Source organism: Corvus cornix, chromosome 8 (genome assembly GCF_000738735.6).
Source record: "Corvus cornix cornix isolate S_Up_H32 chromosome 8, ASM73873v5, whole genome shotgun sequence".
In the NCBI taxonomy this organism is placed as follows: Eukaryota; Metazoa; Chordata; class Aves; order Passeriformes; family Corvidae; genus Corvus; species Corvus cornix.
This window is the reverse complement of record NC_046338.1, coordinates 14,222,470-14,243,325: the sequence shown is the minus strand read 5'-3', so window position 1 is coordinate 14,243,325 and position 20,856 is coordinate 14,222,470. Positions and strand designations below refer to the sequence as shown.

Below are 20,856 nucleotides of genomic sequence, written 5' to 3'. Positions count from 1 at the left end.
GTGTCTGCAAATCCTGCACCCTGTGAGCATGTCAGGCATGCTGGGACCGAGCCTCGGCTTGTGGAAATTATTACAAGGCAATTTATACCAAACAACCATCCCTACTGCTGTGTTTGTTACAAACCTGGCTGCAGTACAGTAATGTTTAGTGGATTAATAATGTTTGCTTTTGGCCTCTCCTACTCCCTTGGCAAACAATTTTCATGTATAATAAATGTTCTTATTTAGTCTAACTAGAACAGAGCCCAAGGGTCAGAATAGCCAAACCTGCATGCTGAGAAGAGACTCCAGGTTTCTGCACAAGAGAGCAGCTTTCTTTGCTCTCCATGCCAGGGTCCAGTGTTTGGACCCTTCTGCAGGGTCAGTTTTGCTGAGCAGGTCCCCCTGAAACTGCAGAGGGGCCATGCCACGTGTCCCCTTCTGCAGGAACTAATCTGTCCAGTCAAAAGGGTCACAGTGGGCAGCAGAGGCAGCACAGAATCACTGGGACAGGCAGATATTTCTTGGCTGTTCAGCATCTTAAAATAGAATAGCATATTTTAAATTTTAAAAATTTATTAATATATATATAATAGGCAAAAAGTAAACATTTCACACAGGGCGTGCTGTGAGGACACATGAGGCTGAGTAAGGGGCTTATGGTCTTGCATTTGCAAAGAAAGCCTTAGAGTTACAAACCCTTTAAAAATATATATGGTTTATTTTGTTGATTATTAGTCTCTTTTGGGAAACAAAGAGTCTGCCCATGTGTCATAACATGTGTAGCAGAAATACTAGGATATGCAAATACAGAAGTTACACAACAAAAGCAAAACTGAATTAAAGTTGTTTACAGTTAAAAAAATGAGAGAACCAGATCTGCAGCCTTTTTATTGCTACACCACTGAAATGAGCGTGTGGACAGCCAGGCTGCTGAGGTGCTTGTAGTGCTGTATGGTACAGCTGTTTCCCTGCATCTTCTTCTGCTCTTTATGCCTCCTCAGTTACAGCTAAAATGGAGGCAACCAGTCTTGGGTATAATGAAAGAGAAATGTTTAAGTAGTCTTGTAAAACTTTATGACAGCTATTAATTGACCAAATAATTAAGAACAGCAATCAGCACTTATTTCAAGTGATGCACTGGTGACGTCTGGCCTGGGGAGTAGGGTGCTGGCAACACTGTTGTGACAACCAGTGAGACACAGACTCTTTGCTAGGGCACCCTGTGACCCAAATGCTGTGGCTGAGCATTTGAAAATGCTACAAGAAATACAGGTTGTGCCACAGATCCAGGCACTCTCTGACACACACGGTGAGCTCGTCAGCACTGTCTCCAGCGGAGGATTTCTTGCCAGCCCTGTCCACTGAAGGCATGCTTACACAAAGCTGTGGGCAAGATACAAGAGCTCAGTCAGGTAGGTGAGGTTAGTGTCTGCCATGAAAAGATAGGCAAGAGAAATTAATTTTGTCTTGGCTTATCTGAGCGATGCCCTAGCATCCCATGGCACAGTGTTCCGTGTCACTGGCAATTTTCGCTGCCACAAAGGTGTTGCTTGACCACAGCTAGCAAAACAGCGAGAAGTAAGTATGTAAAACAATTTGACAGGCATCAGAGAAAGAACATTATCAAACAAATTATTTATCAAATGTTATTGGGTCATATGCAGAGAAAATAAAAAGTTTCTTGCAGGATATCTAAGCAACAACACTATTTTCACTGAGCTATGAGACTCAAGCTATAAGCTACCTTCAGTCCAGACTGGCTGATTATGAAACCTATTCCTGTACAGTTCTCTTCATTATGCAGGCCACATACATTATTTCTATCTCTTCAAGAAATATGCACAAATATTTTCTGGAATTAATTCACTTGACACCTTGGATGCTTCATAGTTTGGCTGATTGTTCAGGATGAAAAGGGAAGGAAATCTTTGGCAACCTCTTGTGGTTGTGGAGCATTTCTTTATACCTACTTCCTTTTAAGACACTGTTGTGGAGGATCATAGTAAGGACTATGAACACAGCAAAACAGAAATTTCAGTGGGACAACCAGCTCTTCAGACTGGAGTTTATATTAGCAATTCAGGGGAAAAAAAGGAATTATATAGAAACATATAAATATGTTTAGGAACATATTAAATACAGATACATTTTTGACATTTGAACACAAGAATGTGTCAGGATTTTGCAAATCAGCTTTGTCTTTATAGCAAGACCATGCAAACTTAGGTCCTAAGCCTAAGACTGGAGGTATTGAAAATTAACAGCCACATCTGTTGTGTAGGTTAAATAACATCTTTCTTCAAATATATTCTTCTCTTTATGTTTTTTCCTAATTGTCTCAATTTTTCCTTTGGCAGCTATATAACATTGTAACCAACCAGAAATAACTATGCAGATGGAAGAGGGAGAATGTAAACATTCCATTTTTGCTCCTTATTTTGTTTATTTGTATTTTGGACATGTTTATTTGTTTATAAAATAGCTGTACATGAATAAAAGCACTAGAAATATTCCCAAGCTATTGGTTACAGATAATTTAAAGATGATTTAAAGTTCATTAATTCTCTAGAAATGAATCATGTAAAAATAAGGCCTTCCTGTCCACAGATCTACTCATCTCCCTGTCTGGATCAAATTTTCTCAGCTCTTTTAGAGATTCAGCCCAAGCTGAGCAGAAATGCTGTGATTTATCTCGACAGTGCCAGAAATCAAGGGCAATTTTGAAGTATTTGGGGATACTTATGCCTTGCTACCTGCCCAGTCCTGACAGCCCAGCTCATGAGAGAGGTTTCTGTTGTCCCTCCTGTCCTACACCCAGCCCCACTCCCAAGCTGCCCAGGGATGCCTGTGCAGGGTGTTCACAGAGATGTGCTTTGGAGCAGCCCCGTGCAGCAGCGTCCCTCCTGTCCCATCCCAGGGGGGGATGGTGAGAGGAGCCGGGGGAGTGGAGCAGGGCCCAGCACACACCCCGAGGGCTCCACACCACAGGAAAACAGCTCCCCTTTACCTGCACACCACCTGCTCCTACAGCTAACAAGGGGACAGCAGAGCTTGTCTGGAAACTCACAGGGCTGCTTTCCAGAGTGAAAATACAGTTCAAGGGAGACATTTCCTACACTTTCCATGTGACAAGGGCTGTGCTGGTTGGGAGGAATGGTTTGTTATAGCACTCCGGGAGCAGAAGTGCAGCTTTCATAGTGGATTATCAAATGCCTGAAGGCTTTGTAGATCTGATCGTTCTGGGTACAGATGAACCCACCACTTCTCCAAGCTTGCTCAGCAGCACGGTTCAAGTCCCCAATACATGTCCACTGATCTTTGTATTTCCTTGAAACAGCCCATTTGGAATGATCATTAATGGAATGAAAGGAGGAGTTCAATGGCATCCCTATTACATTTATGTTGTAGACGTGGTAGTCAAGAGAGCAATTTGAGTAAAGTTTTTCGCCAGAACGCTGCCAGGATTCAGCCAACAAATCAGTCTTCAGTTCCTGAGCCATCCAGGCCACATAGATATCTGTGGAATAACACAGTGTGTGGGGAATCAGTGTTTCAAGTTCCTTCATTTAAGAACAGACCGAAAAGCATAATCTAAATTGTGCTCATTTCATTGTAATGCATGAAATCAGCCAGAGGGGATTTTGCCCCCTCCCCTTATTTTGACTTTTTCAGAAGTTCATTTCTACTTTTTCGCCTTCTAGAAAACCTGTTACAATCAGCAGGAAAAAAGGGAAAGGACAAAAAAATTGCAAGTCTTCTTCGTAACAGAAAACCCCCAGTTGATTCAAACCCTGTATTTCTTCTTGTTGTTACTGTTGAATAATGGAACATAAATTTTCTGAAAAATCTAATTGTTGAATACCTTAGGATGGACCAGACAGCTTTTTGCTTTGTGGGGCTAAGAGAACGTTAGGATGGGACAGCACGCCTTGCCCTCTGTTACATTATTTCTGAAGCTGAACTTTTTTTCCCCCTCAGAGAAAATATTAATTTAAAAATAATTGATTAATTCATATTTTAAGAATTAATTGAGAATGTGTTATAGAGAGAGCAACAGGTTTTCTTACCATCTATGAACAAGTGTGACTTTGCAAAGTGGAGAAAGGTTTCCCCATGAGCTGACTGGAGCTTGGAGAGGCGGCGCACGGGGACCGAGGGCAGCCGGGACTTTGCACAGAGTTTCTGGAGATTTGGGAGATCAGCTTGGAAGATGTCAGGGATGGAACAGCTGTAGACTCCTGGATTATAACTCAGCATCTGTTGGTCTGAGAAAAACCCACAGAAATGAACACATGCAGAATTAAAATTGGTTAAAGCAAAGCAATCAAGAGAGCAAAATTCTGTCTTGGACAGGGAAGCTAAATCCTTCAATCTTCACAGCCTATCTCCTGGATGAGTTAAGTGTCAAAGTATCTTATTTTAGCAATCAAGAATTTGTGTATTGCTTTGTATTCTGACTGGCTCTGCAGCACAAAGACTGGCTGGGAGACTACACTCAGGCTTTCCACTTACACCTCATTATTTTTAGCAGAACAGTTAACTGGTGGTCTTGGTCCACGGCCACTTCCACCCATGCTCATCTTCAAGCCTCTCTGCAGCCACATAGCACTCAGACATCACGTACAAATCCAAACCTGTCTGTATTTACAGGAGTAGTTTCCAGCCAGTTACAGCTGCCAAGCCAAATGCAAACAGAGGAGCTGCCAAAGGGTCTAGTTTGGTTTTAGGGAGAACAGAACTTAACTTTCAGCATCTGGATTGAATTTGCAGAAGAAATCAACTTTTCTGAACAGGGCACAGCTTAACTGTAGGAGTCCTCGCCATGGACAACATAAAGAGCAAGGGAACAAATGGGCTGTTTAGATGAGTTAATTGAAGACAAGTCCATCAGAAACATTCCAGTCTTTCTGGCTCAGGAAATCCCTGAACCACAGATTAGCAGAAGCTGGGGGGATGAGGCAGGAAAAGCATTAGCATATGCATCTCATTTGTTTGTCCTCTTATACTAAACACAAGCATAGATGTGTTTCCACAAACACGAACCTGGGTTAGACAGCTCTGAGGTGTGGCCAGCCTGGCAATTTGCAAAGCATGTCTTTCATTAATATGATTTGAGGTTTGCAACTGAGAAGAGAGTAAAAAAACAGCGTGAAAAGAGTTGAGGAACATGACAATATGACTTCTTGTGATGTCTTTTGATAGTCCCTTTTCAAGATTCCAGTACCAGTTATCACTGTCAGATAGTTCTGAATCTTGCAGCTATATTTTGTTGGTTTTGGGGGTTTTTATATATTTAGTATTGGCAACTTTTGCAGCAAAGAAATACCTGGGAAATTCTAGGTGATATTTATTCCATACTTCATATTTCTGATGAGTCAAGCCTACTACTCCAGCTCAAGCAGTGGTTGCCTTACATTTTTTGAACTGCAGATGACTGTTGCTGAATGAGCTATTACTGTTAAAAATTATTAATCATCCTACTTTATATTTCCAAAGCATTTTGTATGCATGGACTGAGTTTACTCTTAATATGCACTTGTGACTATTATTATCCTGATAGTCCCCAGAGGGAGATGAAAACAGAGTGGAAGAGTGAATTTCCCACATTCACACAGGAAATCATTGAACAAACATAACTGAAGCCAAGAATGCTCTTTCCAGGCCCCACTTGGTTTCCCAATGTGACAAAAACCACTCAAGAACAAGGAATTTTTGAGGTGAAACCTCAAGGAAAGCAATCAGAGAGGTGTGGTGGGACAAAGGCTTTCTTTGGGAGAAGCTTTTCGTACCTATTTCTGTGAATTGATCATATTTGAAAGTTATACAGATGGCCGTCTGTCCGAAGGACTCCCCAGTAGATGGATATCCATAACCATCCTCAGGGATGGGAGGGAACAGGGGCACACTGTGAATCACCCAGAAGCCTTGTGATTTATCCAAGAGCAGAAATCCTGTAAAAAAAAAAAAAAGTTACTGCAAATGAATTAAGGAGGAAAAAACCCTGAGACGACAGAGCTGTTGGTTTTGCTGCTGCAGACACCATATTTCAATGGGTTAATATCTATAGTAAGCTGTTCTAGAGTAGATTAATAGACCATAGGAGACACTAATATTGTATTAAAATTGCATCAATTCTTTCCTGCATAGACTAACTCAAACTGTCATCACGTTTCATTTTAAAAAAATCCTTTCAAATCTCCTTCCTCTGTCTTTAAAAGTTCTGATGATTTGGTGGTTGTGACCTTCTCTCCTGAGCCGTGCCCACTGCTGCAGCCTGAAAATACAGCCCTGCAAAACGTGCTCATTTCCATGTCAGGCGCAGCAAACCCCATCTGCTTCCTCAGGGTAACTTTTAGGCCTCCACTGGTTTACACTTATTTAAAATATTGATTTTCTGTAACTGCATCCTGTAGCATTTCCATGATCTTGGCAGCAGCTTCGTGTCCAGAAAGTTTGGAGGGGTTTCTGTTGAGGGCATCTTTCCCTTCACATCTTGTACTGCTTTCCCATTAGGAGCAGGATGGTGTGGTTTGTACTTACTAAAAGGACCAGTATGAGTTCCAACTCTTGAAACAAAGAGTCCATAAGCCCCAAGATCCTTCACACAGCACAGGCATAGCAAAAGCAAAACAGAAGCTGCAGCATAGGTAACTATACAAAAAAACACACACCATGCAAATCACTCTTCAGTTTTGCTTTAGGCAGGAATTTTAGATATGCAGATAGACAAACAGACAGACAAGCAGATGCTATCCACAACTTTAGAAAGCAGAAAACAGTAGTTTGGGACTCTCCCTGTACCTTTGGTGTGTCCACATTTCCACCCTTTGGAGTCTGATTCAGGGATCTCATCGTTGTATATCGCATATGCAGTGGTGTTCCTCTGCAGGGAAACACACATTTCTGAAACACGACATTCAGGAAAAGCAAGGCATTTAAGCAAACATTTGCTGGGAACACAAGAAAGAATTCAGGATTCCTCTGTGTGACCATCGCAAGCCTAATCCTGCTCCCAGTTCAGCTGACACAGTCTCCACAGATATTACTGTACTCTCAGTCACTGCAGTAGCCCTTTCCCAAGGATTGGATATGCTTACTAAGCCAGTTTACATGGGTTTAGCGGGCACTTGCCTGCAAAGAAGTTCCCCTCTCTGTTTTTTGGGCCTCTCTCTGATTTAGCAATCAGATCCAGTAAAAATATTTGCTGAGCAAAAATAGACATGACAACTGTTCTTATAAAGGGCAAGCAATTAAAGCTTTTTTGCAAAATATTTGCATACAGCCACACCTTATTTCCCCCGAATAGAGAACTTCAAAGGATTTGGGACATGCCTCCCCTTCCAATGTATTATGAGTTTGTAAACACTTTATTACAGCTACGGTGAGACCTGGGATAGGACAGTTTTCTGGACTGCCAACATTTGAGTGACTTCTGGGAGTCTCTTCTACATACAAATTAATTTCACCCTACCACAAACCCACAGCAGAAATGCAAAGACACACCCAGACTCCCAACAGTACTACATAGATGGGAAAAATAAATATAGGCAGATCTTGTGATATTTTACAATCACTTCACACAAACATAAGTGAGGTGTCTGTCTGTGGGAGCAAAAAAAAGAAGGCCAACAAGCAACATATCACTGCTGGAGCAGTCACAGTGATTTCAGGGGGAAAATCAAAACCCAGGTTTGATTTGAGTCAGAGTGTGAAACGCATGCATACAGGAAGGCTTAGGACAAGTGTCTGTAACAATTACCACTGACCCTGGCTTGAATTCACAACTTCAGATGTTGCCCAACATGAATTGCAGAAAAGAAGCCAAAGGGAGAAAGTACGAATACTCTTTTTTTGATGGATAATACTCTAATCATATGAAAAGCTTGACTAGAAATTAGAAGTTTGAGGATTATTCCTAATTGTAGGCAAAACCGCAAATAATCTGCCCAGCTGTCGAGGAGCTCCTCCCCTCTGTGTGTTTTAGTAGATCTATTGGTCAGGCCTGGCCTTACCTCTATGTGCTTATTTTGGCTGCTTTCATTTCATCTGCATATAATATCAAGTAACCATACCAAAAAAACGAAATGTCACTTGCCTTGGATTCATACGTCTCATACAGCTGCTGCAGTGTCTGTCCCAGAGCACTCTGTGTCATGTTGATGAGGTATTTACCAAGCTGCCACTGCGGAGCCAGGGCATCCATGTACAGGTATTCCAGTCCCAGCATGGGAATCTGTCCTTTGGTATGTTTTGGCAACTTGTAAAGAGCGAACCTGCAACAGTGAAGAGCAATTGGTTTTTTACCACCACCCTGTTTGAATGTATAAATCAGTATCTCCTTCCCTGAGGAAGAGAAGGGTGAATCCAGGGATGCCTGGGCTGGAGGGGGAGCAGTGTGGACATCTCAGCCTCAAAGCAATGACCCAGCCCAGGAACCAGCTGCAGTTTGGCAGCACAATCCCTGCTGCAGACAAATTTGTTCTGCTTCTCAGCAAGCACGGGAGGCTGATTCAGCACCAAACTCCTGTTGCTGCGGCCAGACTGCTCTTGGTGCACCTAAAGAATTTGTGGTAGCCTTGGTTGAGTCCATGAAATCCCTATTGCTCCTGGTTCTGGTAAAGAACCTCAAGTCTCAAACCCAGTCTAACATTCCCCCAGATCAAACAATTTCTATATTTTTAATATGGCTTTATATGAAATAGATAAAATTAGGTATTGAAATTTAAAAATGCACTATATTATGTTTATATGTATCCCAATCACAAAGTAAGTATAAAGCAATGTGATAAAATGTTGTTCCAATCCTAGTTTTCATAACAGACTTGTACTCTGATGAACTGTTGCAGACTGGAAATTTTCAAACCATTAGCCAGGAACACAAATCTCTTCAAAATTGTAAAGTACTCAATATTGTCAGTAAATGGCTCAGTTCATACTAAGGTTCCTGATAAAGTAAACAAGTTTTCCCAGTGCACAAGTCCATGGGATTAATCAGAATATAATTAACTCAGCCACTTTCTCTGAGGGCTGTAATTGAGTAATTTGCTATTAATGTCAACAGTAAGGACTGGGTGGCATTATTTTTAATCTATACTATTTAACAAAAATGCAGCCTGTGCTTAACCCCTCAAGTATATCAGGAGGAGTAACCCTTGCCCAGCTGACTTACAGGCTCAAGTCGGTCACCAAAGACATCTCCAAACACAGGTAAGAAGGGGCAGAAGAACATTCTGCTATTGGGAAAACATTCCCATTAATCCATGGGAAATGTAGGCGTACAGGCAGAAGAAAAACACACACACTAGTGGTGGTCCTGGTAATCCACCTGCATTGCCACTGACTGAATGATCTCCCTAAAGTATCTCAGGAGAAATAATTTCTGATGACAGATCACAGAGAATAAAATGATTTATCTAACTAGGCTGGAGAGAGTGGTCTGTGCCTATACATGCACCAGGAGTCACAACAATCCTTTTATTTGAAATAAAGATTTGAAATGAAGATTTGGAAAGGAGAGGAATAGCAGTAGTTACAGTAGTAAGAGCTGATCCAGGAATTAGTAGATGAAGCCTTCCCAAACTGCTTTGAGATGTACTGAAAGATTTATGCTCTGGAAGTGTTTACAGCCTAGCATCAGACAAATCCACCTTAGCAGGTACGCTTACGAAATGCTAGTCATTGAGCTATCAGGAAATTGCCTGACAATTCCCAGTGGATACATGTTTTGGCTCTTTCCAGAAAGCCAGCTGAGTGTATTACCAATTAAAGCTGTATAAAATCTTTACTGCTATTTGTGCACAGGAAATTTCTCAAGAGCTTAGGCATTTGTGGGAGCAGAGTAAAAGTTATTTTCCTGAGAACCAAATAAATGCAAAGCCTCTTAGACCCGATTAGCATTGTCACATTGTTTGCTTGTGACTGAATATCAACTTACAACAAAGAATCACATCTTCACTTCTTCCCCTCCCCCTGCCCCCCAATAAAAAAAGCCCAAACAAACAATGTGCATGGTGACTTCAGTCATTGTCTAAACATTTCTCAGAAAGCACAGTTTTGGCTTTTATTTGCAGGGAAGGCATCCGGCAGAATACAGTGAGTTTAGATGAATAAAGGAAAGACTCTGCTCTCCTCAGAGAGTCGATCCTATGGCCATTTGCTCTGGTAGCCCCTATAGGAGGTGCAGTGAGGATGGTGGGATGACATCCTGAGTGGAATGAAAACACGTGTGAGCCTTTTGCCTGCCCAGACACTGCACGTGGGGAGGATCTGCCAGCCCAGCTGGGGAGCACAGATGGGATCAGGTCAGATCAAGCGATTCCTCTGGTTCAGCAACAAATGAAAGGGTGTGTGAATACTGAGTAATTATAGAATACTGCAGGATGAAACCACTGCATATCAGGAATTCGCATAAACCTCTTGCTAAATGAAAATAACACTTCCGGTGCTGTTGGTTTAAAAGGGCATTGACATGTTTTGTTTAAGAGAAGGCTCTTCTCAGCAGTTTCAGTTCTGCTTCTCCTGTCAACTTCATAGCAACCAAATCCAGAATCCAAAGCCTAACTGTTTCTTCTCAATAAACTAGGATGATCCTGCCAGACAGGCAAGTTTCTCTTCTTTTGATCAGGGCACATTGGAAAGGAAATCCACCTGTCCTACCTGCTAAATTTGTGAAAGGGAACATGGATTTGCCTGTGCAGACCCCCAAGTTTCCTCCTTGAACAGGCCCCATGTCACTGGCATTCACATGGAGGCACAGGGAATTACTCCTAGCCCCAGCTTTCAAAGAATTTCTCAGAAAATTTTATTACAAAAATTGTCTTCATTTAAGAAAGGGATAGTTTGTATACATATGGGTCTGTTTTTGGTTTTTTTGGGTTTTTTTTTTCAGGGAGAAAGTAAATATCTCATACCTTTAAGTTGCTGGGTAGCTGCACAAACTAAGAGTCTGATTCCTGAAAAACTTACGTTATCCAGAAGGGCCTTGGCAAAGGTGCCAAGTCACAGGGATGGATTAGACCCTCATACATTTGATGCTATGCCAACAGAGAGCAAAGCTCCTGCCTGTGGTGTGAGGAGCACCTGCCTTCCCTGAAGTTAGCTCTGTGCACAAGGGAAGGGATGGGCCTACTTCTCTAGCACTTGTATCCAAACTAATCATCGTTCACAAGAAAAACATTTTTATTTTGAAATTGGTTGATATTTATCTTCAGGAAGCTTATGTGCTCTTTATTTAAAGAGCCCTCATTTCACTTTTTAAACCTGGGCTGGATATTATGCAATTGTACTTTGCATCTTTTCATCTTGAAAGCGCATTAACCAATTAATCATTTAATACCCAAAGTTGGGCTCGCTGCTGGCAGCAGGATGGCACTAGCGGCACCGTGACGGCAACTCCGGGCAGGGAGCGACCTCTGCTCCACTCACAGGGCACAGCTCAGCCACGCTGCTGCCACCAGCCCCGCGGCGGCTCAGCCTCCGCTGCCCCTCAGTGCCGGAGCAAGGGGACGCGGCCCCCACGCTGCTGTTCAGTACCAGGCAAAGGGGAGATGCAGGCGCTTTCCCCGCTCGGCGTTTCCCGGGCCAGCTGAGCCCGAGCCCGGGCCCGGCCGGTGCCCCCGGGGCTGCCGCTGGCGAGGGCAGCTTTGGCATCCCAACACAGGTTATGCTCCCTGAGACACGAACGCCGTGTAAAACAGTGACTATTCTGCAGTTAGTCATAATGCAGCATGGTGGTTGGCTCAGGGAAATGAAATCAGATTTCAGTAACTTATCCTAGGTTTTTCAAATGCACAGTTCAGCCACTACTCCCAGGCAAAGAGGGCTGAACCAGCGACTGCCTTGCACTGCTTCTCGGTGACCCACCCACTTCCCGCGGTTTGATCTCACTGTTTTTATATACTCACCCAGCCTTTCTCCCCTGCCCGGTATTTACTCACCAATCCACCGTCTCCCCGTCTTCATTCCTGCAGGAAATCTCAGCGGCCCACAGGGGCACGGAGGAGAGAAGTAAGAGCAAAGCAGGGAGGCACCGTGCAGATCCCGCAGGCATTTTGGTTTCCCGGCTGTGCAGGGCGAGCCCCGAGTGGCTCTAAAAGGAGAAGTTGTGCTGCGTTAGCTGTCCGCTCCTGCCCACGGAGCGGGGAGCGCACCCCGGGCGCCGGCCGGGACGGCGCAGCCGGCCTGGGAATCGGGTTCCACACCAGGGACGGCCATGGACAGCGGGGCGAGGGCTCCTGGGAGCTGCCGGAAATTGCTCACGATTTCTTTGGGCAACAAAATGAGTTGACAAGTCATGTTTTTGAGCAAAAAAATATTTTGACTATTTAGAATATTCATGGTATTCTTCTTTTTAAAAGCCCCACCCTGCAGATACCGAAACCCTTTTTGGTTTTTTTGTTTTTTTTTTTAGTGCTGCATGACTGATGTACAAATTTTTCACAACTATCTGAAAAAAACCTGGTGTTCGGACAAACAAAACAACATCATTTCCAGCTCACTGCTCCGCCCAGCCCTCGTAGTGAGCGCAGCCCTTGCACCGTGCCCGCAGAAAGGGTTCGCGGTCAGCGCTGGGCCCCGCCCCATCCTGGCTCCGGTGCTGGGGACCTTCAGTCACCCCTGGGGATTGAGCCCGTAGGGACTGAGCCGGAGAAACGCTCTGATCTCTGAACCAAACTAATTGACTTACAATTAGTTAATGCTTTTTAAAACTGTTTTTTAAGTGTATTAGCATTTCTCTTAGGAACAAACATGTCTGAATTGAGCAATTTCACATCTGATAATCTTTTAGCAACTCACACATAAAAAGCTTCAATTTATATTTTGGTGTGTAAAATGCTTTCTCCCTCCTCATTAAAAGGGGCTGATTTACATTAAAATATGTTGATACGGAGTATGGGATATTTCAGCCTCAGGGAAAGTCCAGTGCAATGAGCTCTGGATATTTTAGCACAACAGAAATCCTCACAAGCTTTGCAGTATTTTGTCGCCTTGCTAGTACAGCCTCTCCAACACTGTAAGAGATGTGTAAATGGGGTGTGTTTGACAGAAGCAAGGTAAGACTTAATAATAGGGCTTAATGCAAACAAAACAAATAATCCCAGAGAAGAGACTCAGTGAAGGTCTATATAGTCAGGACTAATTCAAAGATGACAAATGAGAGACTAGTCCACTGTGACTCCTCTTCTATAATCTGGCCCCCAGAAAATTTTAAAATTTTATCACAGCTGCAACTAATATAATAATAGTCTCCTAAAGCATTTTTTCTTCCCATCAGGACTCTGCAATTTATAATGAAAATATTCTCATTATCACAGGTAATCACAAAAAATAAAGGCCATGGGCATTGTTTATGTTTCATTGACAGCATAACTTGGGCTTCCACTGTGTTTCTTTACAACTGACTCATATTTTCTTTGCAGATCAAGGACCTTGAAGTCCTCAACTGTGAATATGGCAAGAATACAATTAAGTTCCTTCGCCTTCATAGAGAGGGAAAGAAGCATTTTGTTAAAGAAGTGGAAGTGTGTGCACATCTCCGACTGACTTCTCCTCAGGAGTACCTGGAAGGAAACAACTCTCTTGTGATACCTACAGATACCATAAAGAATATTGTCCTCGTGTTGGCAAAAAAAAATGGGGTATATTTTTTATTTTTTAACTAGCCTTGCTGTTTCTTATAACTTCATTTGGAAGTATGTGTTATACTAACTTTTTATTTTCAATTGGCATATCAGATCAGTACCAAAGTCATTTTCAGTGATCTGAGAGAGAAGTTTTCCCTCCTCCACTGCTTTTCCTGTGGACTCCGTCTTCGTTTTCCAAAGCCTTTTTTTCCCAAGAGCTAGCACTGTTTTTTGTGAATTTGTCATATAAAAGCCATCTCTTCCTTTTTTAAAAGCCATCTCTTCTTTTTTTTTTAAATTTAATCGCCCATAATCCTGCATTATTCCTATATAGCATTTTTAAACAGGTCTCAAAGTATGACATTCCTCTTAATTCTTTTGTGCTTTTACTGCCATCAATTGCATGTATCGTAATGACAATCTGTAGCACTGAACTTCTCCATAATGAAATCCCATTTTTACCCTGAAAACCTTAATTAGCATATCCCCATATCAATCAGAATAATCACTATAAATTATTATTTCAGCATTATATCCTCAAAGCATAAAACTCCTACAGCAGTTTCTCTCAGTCCAAGGACTGCAGCTCAGTGTACCACAGAATGGGAGATTTTTGACACAACTGTAGCTGCTATTTGCAGCATATGCTGCAAGCTGGTCAAATGACTGGGCACAGTGAGCCAAGCCAGAAATAAGAGAAATGTGTTTTTAACCACACTGATTCTTCTCAAATACTTAAAACAACCAGAAAAATCTACTTTTGTACATGAGGTAATTGCTTCTTTCTAATAATACTGTTTGCTATCTTAGATCCCAAGTTTAGAACAGTTTGCTATAGATATCTGCAATCACTTCATGACAACATTTTGCCAAGTGGCATACGTCAAAACCTACGTTCAAGAAGTACCATGGCAACGTCTCCATGAGGTATCTAAAATACTAATACATTCCATTTCTTTATCCTGTAGTCATTCCTCACTCTCTTAGCTCCTGTTTTCAAATTAACATAGTATTTATGGCACTTTTACTTACATGTCTGCTCTACATTGCAGGATGGCGTTCCCCACATCCACTCATTCATATGTGTTCCTGATGGGATCCGCTTTTGTGAAGCTGAGCAGTGCCGGAATGGTGAGAAAAGAATTGGCAATGTCCCCTACTTCTCTGTAAATATTTCTGCCAATGAGAGATGAAGATGGCTTTAGAGATAGCTACAAGTGTTACAGGGCTTAGGGCACAGCCAAACTGCCCCACATGTCTAAACCAAAGAATATTTTTATAGTGTAATTTTGACGTTCTTGATCTCTGAGACATGGCTGAAGAACTAATGTAGCTCATGTTTGTATGTATATCCCAAATATGGAATGGTTACAACAGCACATCCAGCAGAACTGTTACATCTTGCCACAGGATTGAACAGCCTGCTGAAAGAAAAAACCTGTACAAGTCTCCAGTGCCTCTTGGCATCACCTTTTTAAATGTTACTAGTAATGTTAACTACTGCTGTACTTTTGGCTGCTTCAATAGTATTGACTGTATTTTCTGGAAAATGTTAAAAAAGACACCTGAATTTTTTTAAAAACGAAACAAACAAAAAGAGTTTATACTTTCTTGAAAAGCTGTTGCTCTTAATGTAGATTGAATTAAATTTTTCATCATCCTGAAAATTTAGCGTGAAATTCTGCAATTTCAGATTCTACACAAACAGAAAGCCTTAATGGCTTACTGAAGAAACCACACTTCCTTCTTAGACTTCCCTTCATGTAGTCCTTTAGTTGTTTCTTTAGAATTCCCTGCCTAGTTGAACAATAACCAAAGTGAAGATTTTCAAATCACTTTTATTTTTCTTCTAAGAGAATGTTCTCTATATTTAGCATCCTCCTATGCACCTATCAGCCAGACATGGGAGTTAATTTCTCAGTTAATCCTATCTTTTAACAATTTTCTTATCGTGAAAAAAAACCCAACCTAGTGAGGTTTAACAGAATTATTTTTTGCCATTATATCAGCTGATAAAAGGATCAGAGTTTTTTGGAAACTCAAAACATCATAAGTAACTTAACAGAATCAAAATTTGTCAACTGAAGACAGCATGAGCGCAAAGCCTCCTGAAAGCACGGCATGAGCTGTTCACCTTGGAAACTCTCCCTGGTGCCGTATCCTTTGGAGCGAGTTTCAGGTTGATTGCTGCACAACCAGCCAGCCTTTCAGTCAATCTTTTGTTGCAAAGAGCTCTTTCAAACAAGGCTAAGTATTTGAATATAAGACAAATATCTCTCCAGGTTCACTGATAGTATCTGCACTACATTAGTACCTATGTCACAGACTTATACCCAAGTGATAAATCATTCAAGATCTGTACAAACCCCAGAATATCCTGTCCAAGGTCAGTCTCTTCTTCAGGTTTTTTTTAAAGCTTTAGTAAATAACAGGGGGACATAGAAAAAATGATAGATATACCTCTTTATACTCTTTCAAAAACAATAAGAAATGTAAACAAGAAAAGAAATAGATAAAATGCAGTTTCAATAATATCCAGTCACAGAGCAGTTTAAAAACACTCAAACCTCTAAATAACCATGCAGTTTAGAAATGTTTACCACAGTGGAATTATTTCCAGTATAAATTCCTTCAAAGACATAATTTAAAGGCAAAATTTGCAAGTCTTCCAAATCCAAGGCAGGATTACTATGCACTTGACATATTCAAGAATTAATTTTGAACTAACTTGTGTGAGCACCAGCAGCAGCACAAAATCAGCAGCTTGGGCTTCGGCCACTGACTATCTGCACAGGCCCTGAATGAGCCTGCATGCCATGAAGTTTCTCTTTTCTGAATCAGCTTTTTGGCAGCTCAGGTCAATGAAGTTTTCAGTTACCAGCTTGGTGTGCTCTAAATGACTGACTGCTTGAAATTGTTTAGCTGCTGTTCAAAAGGTGTGTCAGAAAAAAATGTTCAGGTCACAATTGCTTGGTCTTTAGAAGACAATGACCCACCCATGCAGCAGGGATCCTCAACAGCTCGTTTTATAAATAGTGGCTAAGAGCAAAGCCACTGTCAGTTTGAACCTGTGGGTGGCCTCTGTATCAGTGCCAGTTCCTGCTCATTAGCTGAACTGCAGGGATTTGCATTGGCTCCTGGCTCTTTCTCAGAGATGCAAAAATCCCAACAGGAAGGGTATCTAAAGCAAATTACTGACCGGGGCTCTGTCTTTATACAGAGAATTTTTACACTTCTCTGTATTCTTGGAAAAGGCACCACACCTCTTGCTGTACATCACAGCCTAGTAGCCTATTTAATTTCCCTTTAGAACCATTCCTAAATTGACATCAGCGTGAGCCAACCAACACATCCCAATTCCAAGCAGGTGAGATAAATAAAGTCTATCTTCAGTTTTCCTTAACTGCAGATCACTTGATGGGATTCTCTGTTTTCTAGATTGACCTCTGACTTCAGTAGTTTCTGTCTTGTTTCTTACCTTTCTGCCAATATCAGTGTGCAGAAAGTTACTGTCTGCTTTCTAGCTCTGGAGCTGTCAATGCAAGTGTGCACCCAAAGGTTTCTTTTCTTTGTGTGAAAAGAAGCTCGTATTTTCTTGTAATTTTCAATCACAGGTCCTCTGATTGTCTTTGCTGGAATTAAGGACCTGAAACTTATGAAGACAACGCAGTCTGGATTTGAAGGCTTCTATAAGAATGAACACACCACACTGCCTGAAAGGCATGACAGGATTCTATGTGGAGAGCTCTTCTGCAAATGGTCATATGGTGAATGCAAGGATTTTGACTTCGACTGTATATGGTATATGTTATATCAAGTAATATTAATTTCCCCATCTATACTCACAAAGTCCCTCTATACAACACAGAAGGTCTAAGGGCCCGATCTGCAGCTGCCATGCACCAGCCACTCGGGTCTCAGTGGCAGCACTAAGCTCTTGTTACGAGGGGTAAGAGGCATGTCTTAGGGATACTCCTCTCTCAGGGTACATCAGTGGACAGGATTCAAATGAACAGTTCAGTGTTCAGTACAGAACTCTTTAGGAGAATAAAATAACTAATTTGTTAAATACTTTTAGCAAAACCTATTTATGAATGGTATATCTGCTGGGAGGGGGGAGAGGAAACAGAATCTGGGTGACAGGACAAATTGTTCTTCCACAAAATCCCATAGGCTATATATTTGTTAGAAAAGACATGCAAAATACAAACAAAAACCACTCTACAGTAGAGCATTATGAATCTAAGCAGAGACAGCTGATACAAGGTTTTGCAAGAACCTGTGTTACCTCTAGGAAGAAAATCCGTGAATGTATCCTTGAAGCCTTTGCTGGACCACCTGACTGTGGGGAATATTCACCCTCTTACCAGAAAACTGTCAACTGTATCCAGATGCTTGTCCTTTCCAGAGTGTCACAGGTATCTTCTTTCCTCCTAATGATGTTTTACCTCAATTTACTAACAATAGCGAATGTTAATTACACCACTGGGAAGACCAACATGAGACTATTATTTCCTCTGTCAGTTGTAAGACTGGAAACTCCCCAACATCACTCAGTGCTTGGCAGCACTTGAATAAAAGTGAAAGGTGTGCTACATGTATTCACTAGATTGCATTTGATCACGTGTACTGGGGGGGTGGCATTGTTCTTTTTTACACCGAGTGAAAAGCCTAACAGGCTGTTGGCTGAAAAGGTGCCCTAATTCATGATCTCATCCATTTTCATGGTTTCAGGTACAGGTCATAGAAGTCGTCTTGAACAACACTTTTTATAATGTTGTAGACATGAAGAATCTAGGCTTGACCAATGACAAAGAAGTAAGTAAATGCTTCAAAGACAACTTCACTGCCCTCTTTAGAAATACTCAGCCTTAAAGCATAGCAGCAGTTCTACATAAAACAGAGTTAAAGTGAGCAAACTTTCTCTCCCAGTCCCGGTAAAAGCTCCACATTACCTCTAAAAAATACTTACACTGATTACAACAGGAGGATAAATAATTGTCTGCTTGTGTTATTGATAAAAGCTAAAGGTGCAGGTGGAATACTCTGGACATCAAAAGGATCTGTAACAGAGACTGTCTCTGAAAAATAATTGCTGTTTTCTCTGCTGAATTTGACTGTCCATGATAATGTCAACCTGTCCATTTACCCAAGCAGAATGCACTGTGGCATCCCAGATTGGTCCAACAGTGGACGAGGTACAACCCTGGGATCGGGGAGAGAGCAAGTGGTAGGGGATGAGATGTATTTGCTCCTCCCTCCACAGCTGCTCTACCTGCCAGCTACATCCAGCTGAAAGTCTGTTACATTATCCTCACATGAAAGAGAGAAATGGGGTAATTCCATTTGGCATCAATGGTCTACAGTCTGTTTATGCTCTAGTCTCTCTCTGAAGTCTTGTAATTCTGCTACCATGCTCTCCTGTTCTTGCCCTCTTTCAGGTGGACATTATAGATCCACTTTTACTTGTGATAACATATCTTCCACTGATGTTCATAAGAGAAAGAAAGGGCCTGGGCATGATTTTATAAGGAGGTGAATAGTCACAATTTCTGCTGGCACATCCCTGTCTCAAACATAACCTTTGTGTTTGTGCTCATCCCCCTCAGGTTTTGGTTCCAGTGGAAGCTCCTTATGGCTCCTGTGCTTGCACACTTGGTCGGAAGAAGTTTTTTGAAGCACAAGGCCATATGCTGAGAGATGAGAGGAGATGTCAGCTTGGACTGGCAGCTGCCCAGGGAAACTAAACCTCTTGGCTATACTCAACCTTCCTGATAAACTTAATAGCATGGCTTTCCTATCAATGTTTACTCCTTATTGGCCTCTTCCATTGCTGACTACTTTTCCCTCTATGAACTCCTAAACATGGGATTTATGAAGGACCCTCAGGAATTCAGAAATCAAAGTCTGTCCCTGAATTCCAGTGTGATTTGCAGACTGAAATGCCCTAAGCTGTTCGGAAAATCCCAGCTGGAAATATTATAGTAAATTCATTTTCAAACTAGCTATTCCCAGACCTTTTAATGAAACAATTCATTTGATGTCTGTAACATGTTTTTGACATGTAAAATCAGGAATATTCTCTTTATTAATATTTCTTCAGTAAAATGAATATACAGGCATGAGAGCTGCTGTTACATTGACATAACCTGTTATGACCCCTTGATGCCACACTGATCTAGAGCTGAGGTTCTCACCCAGAGACTGAACAGGGAATCAGTCAGAATCAAGATTTTTTTGCACAGGAAATGAGAAACAGAAAGAAAAAAAAAAGCATCTCTCATATCTCCTTTGTGGTGTGAATAGTTACAGCTGTTGACTACTTTCTCTGCATGTATTCTGACTGCATGACTGCTGCTGCTACTCATCAGACTGTAGTTACTATTGTACTTTTACATTAATCACTGAGGTGATTTGAGGGTTTGGGCTATCTCTGTAGGTTTAATTAAATAGTTTTCTTTAGTGTAATAATCTTATCATGACTTCTGAGCAGGCAGGAGTCAATCTACGTGGCCCTATTACATTTGGGAGGGGTAGGGACAAAACTAGACAGACAGATAATGCATATTTTACTTTAGTTACCCCAGGTGATAGCTTTGAACACAGAGATAAAACAATACAGTCAACAATTCTCATCTCACAAACTGTGGCTACCAGATTTGCAACAGGAATTCTGCTCAGCTTCCAACAGATTCTAACCCTTGCTCTCATTTTCTCTGAGTGTCATTTTTACAGACTCCATGTGACAGAGTACAGATCCAAAGGGAAGTGCCTAAAGTAACTCCTAAAAACTACAATTTAGTTGCCTTTGTGCCTCCTGAGTTGGCAGACATGCAGCATTACTCTGGGTACAATCATTAAATTCACAGGTACCAAAAATGGGGGAGATGTCCTGCTCTGTGTGACATTCTGAGGTGCTTTGCAGGATAGAAACTTGCCTTGATGAGCAGGGCATAATAGATGCAAGGGAAGGAAGAACTGTCCACCAGCCTGAGCTATCTCCTGAACAACAGGAAAAATGACACCACAGAGTGAAGCTGTCCCAGATGTGATGTTCTCTGGTCACCAGCCAATTCTGAAAGGTTTATTTACAACACTTCTAGCTTTTCCTGGGGACCTTCTCGCTTACCTTCTTAGATGGTGTTGTATTGTACTTGCAGGCTTATGTCTTGCTACTTCTGTCACTTCCAGGTGCTTTTAATTTATTAATGTATCTTTTAAAGGCAAATAAAGAGCAACATCAAAAAACGAA

The 20,856-nt window shown here is 41.6% G+C and overlaps 2 protein-coding genes across 4 annotated transcripts in view; one reads left to right on the top strand and one right to left on the bottom strand.

Annotated features, from left to right (window-relative positions):
* LOC104695300 (uricase-like) overlaps positions 1-20,856 on the top strand; it is a 24,423-nt gene extending 3,567 nt beyond the window's left edge. The window contains exons 2-8 of the mRNA XM_010409039.3: positions 13,401-13,619; positions 14,415-14,531; positions 14,657-14,735; positions 17,219-17,405; positions 17,899-18,022; positions 18,339-18,422; positions 19,214-20,856. Of these exons, the coding sequence (XP_010407341.1) occupies positions 13,401-13,619; positions 14,415-14,531; positions 14,657-14,735; positions 17,219-17,405; positions 17,899-18,022; positions 18,339-18,422; positions 19,214-19,351 (948 nt within the window). The 3' untranslated portion in view covers positions 19,352-20,856. The remainder of the gene's footprint in view (positions 1-13,400; positions 13,620-14,414; positions 14,532-14,656; positions 14,736-17,218; positions 17,406-17,898; positions 18,023-18,338; positions 18,423-19,213) is intronic.
* The window catches only part of DNASE2B (deoxyribonuclease 2 beta), a 32,859-nt gene continuing 12,680 nt past the window's right edge, over positions 678-20,856 (bottom strand). For 2 of the 3 annotated variants that reach the window (XM_019291553.3, XM_039555658.1), the window contains 7 exons: positions 14,637-14,780; positions 11,919-12,245; positions 8,078-8,255; positions 6,784-6,865; positions 5,772-5,933; positions 4,050-4,247; positions 678-3,499 (listed from right to left, as the gene is read on the bottom strand). In XM_019291553.3, the coding sequence (XP_019147098.1) occupies positions 3,144-3,499; positions 4,050-4,247; positions 5,772-5,933; positions 6,784-6,865; positions 8,078-8,255; positions 11,919-12,031 (1,089 nt within the window). In that variant the 5' untranslated portion in view covers positions 12,032-12,245; positions 14,637-14,780 and the 3' untranslated portion in view covers positions 678-3,143. Of the gene's footprint in view, positions 3,500-4,049; positions 4,248-5,771; positions 5,934-6,783; positions 6,866-8,077; positions 8,256-11,918; positions 12,246-14,636; positions 14,781-20,856 lie in introns of those variants that run through there. The other variant, XM_019291554.3, reaches the window with a different exon arrangement.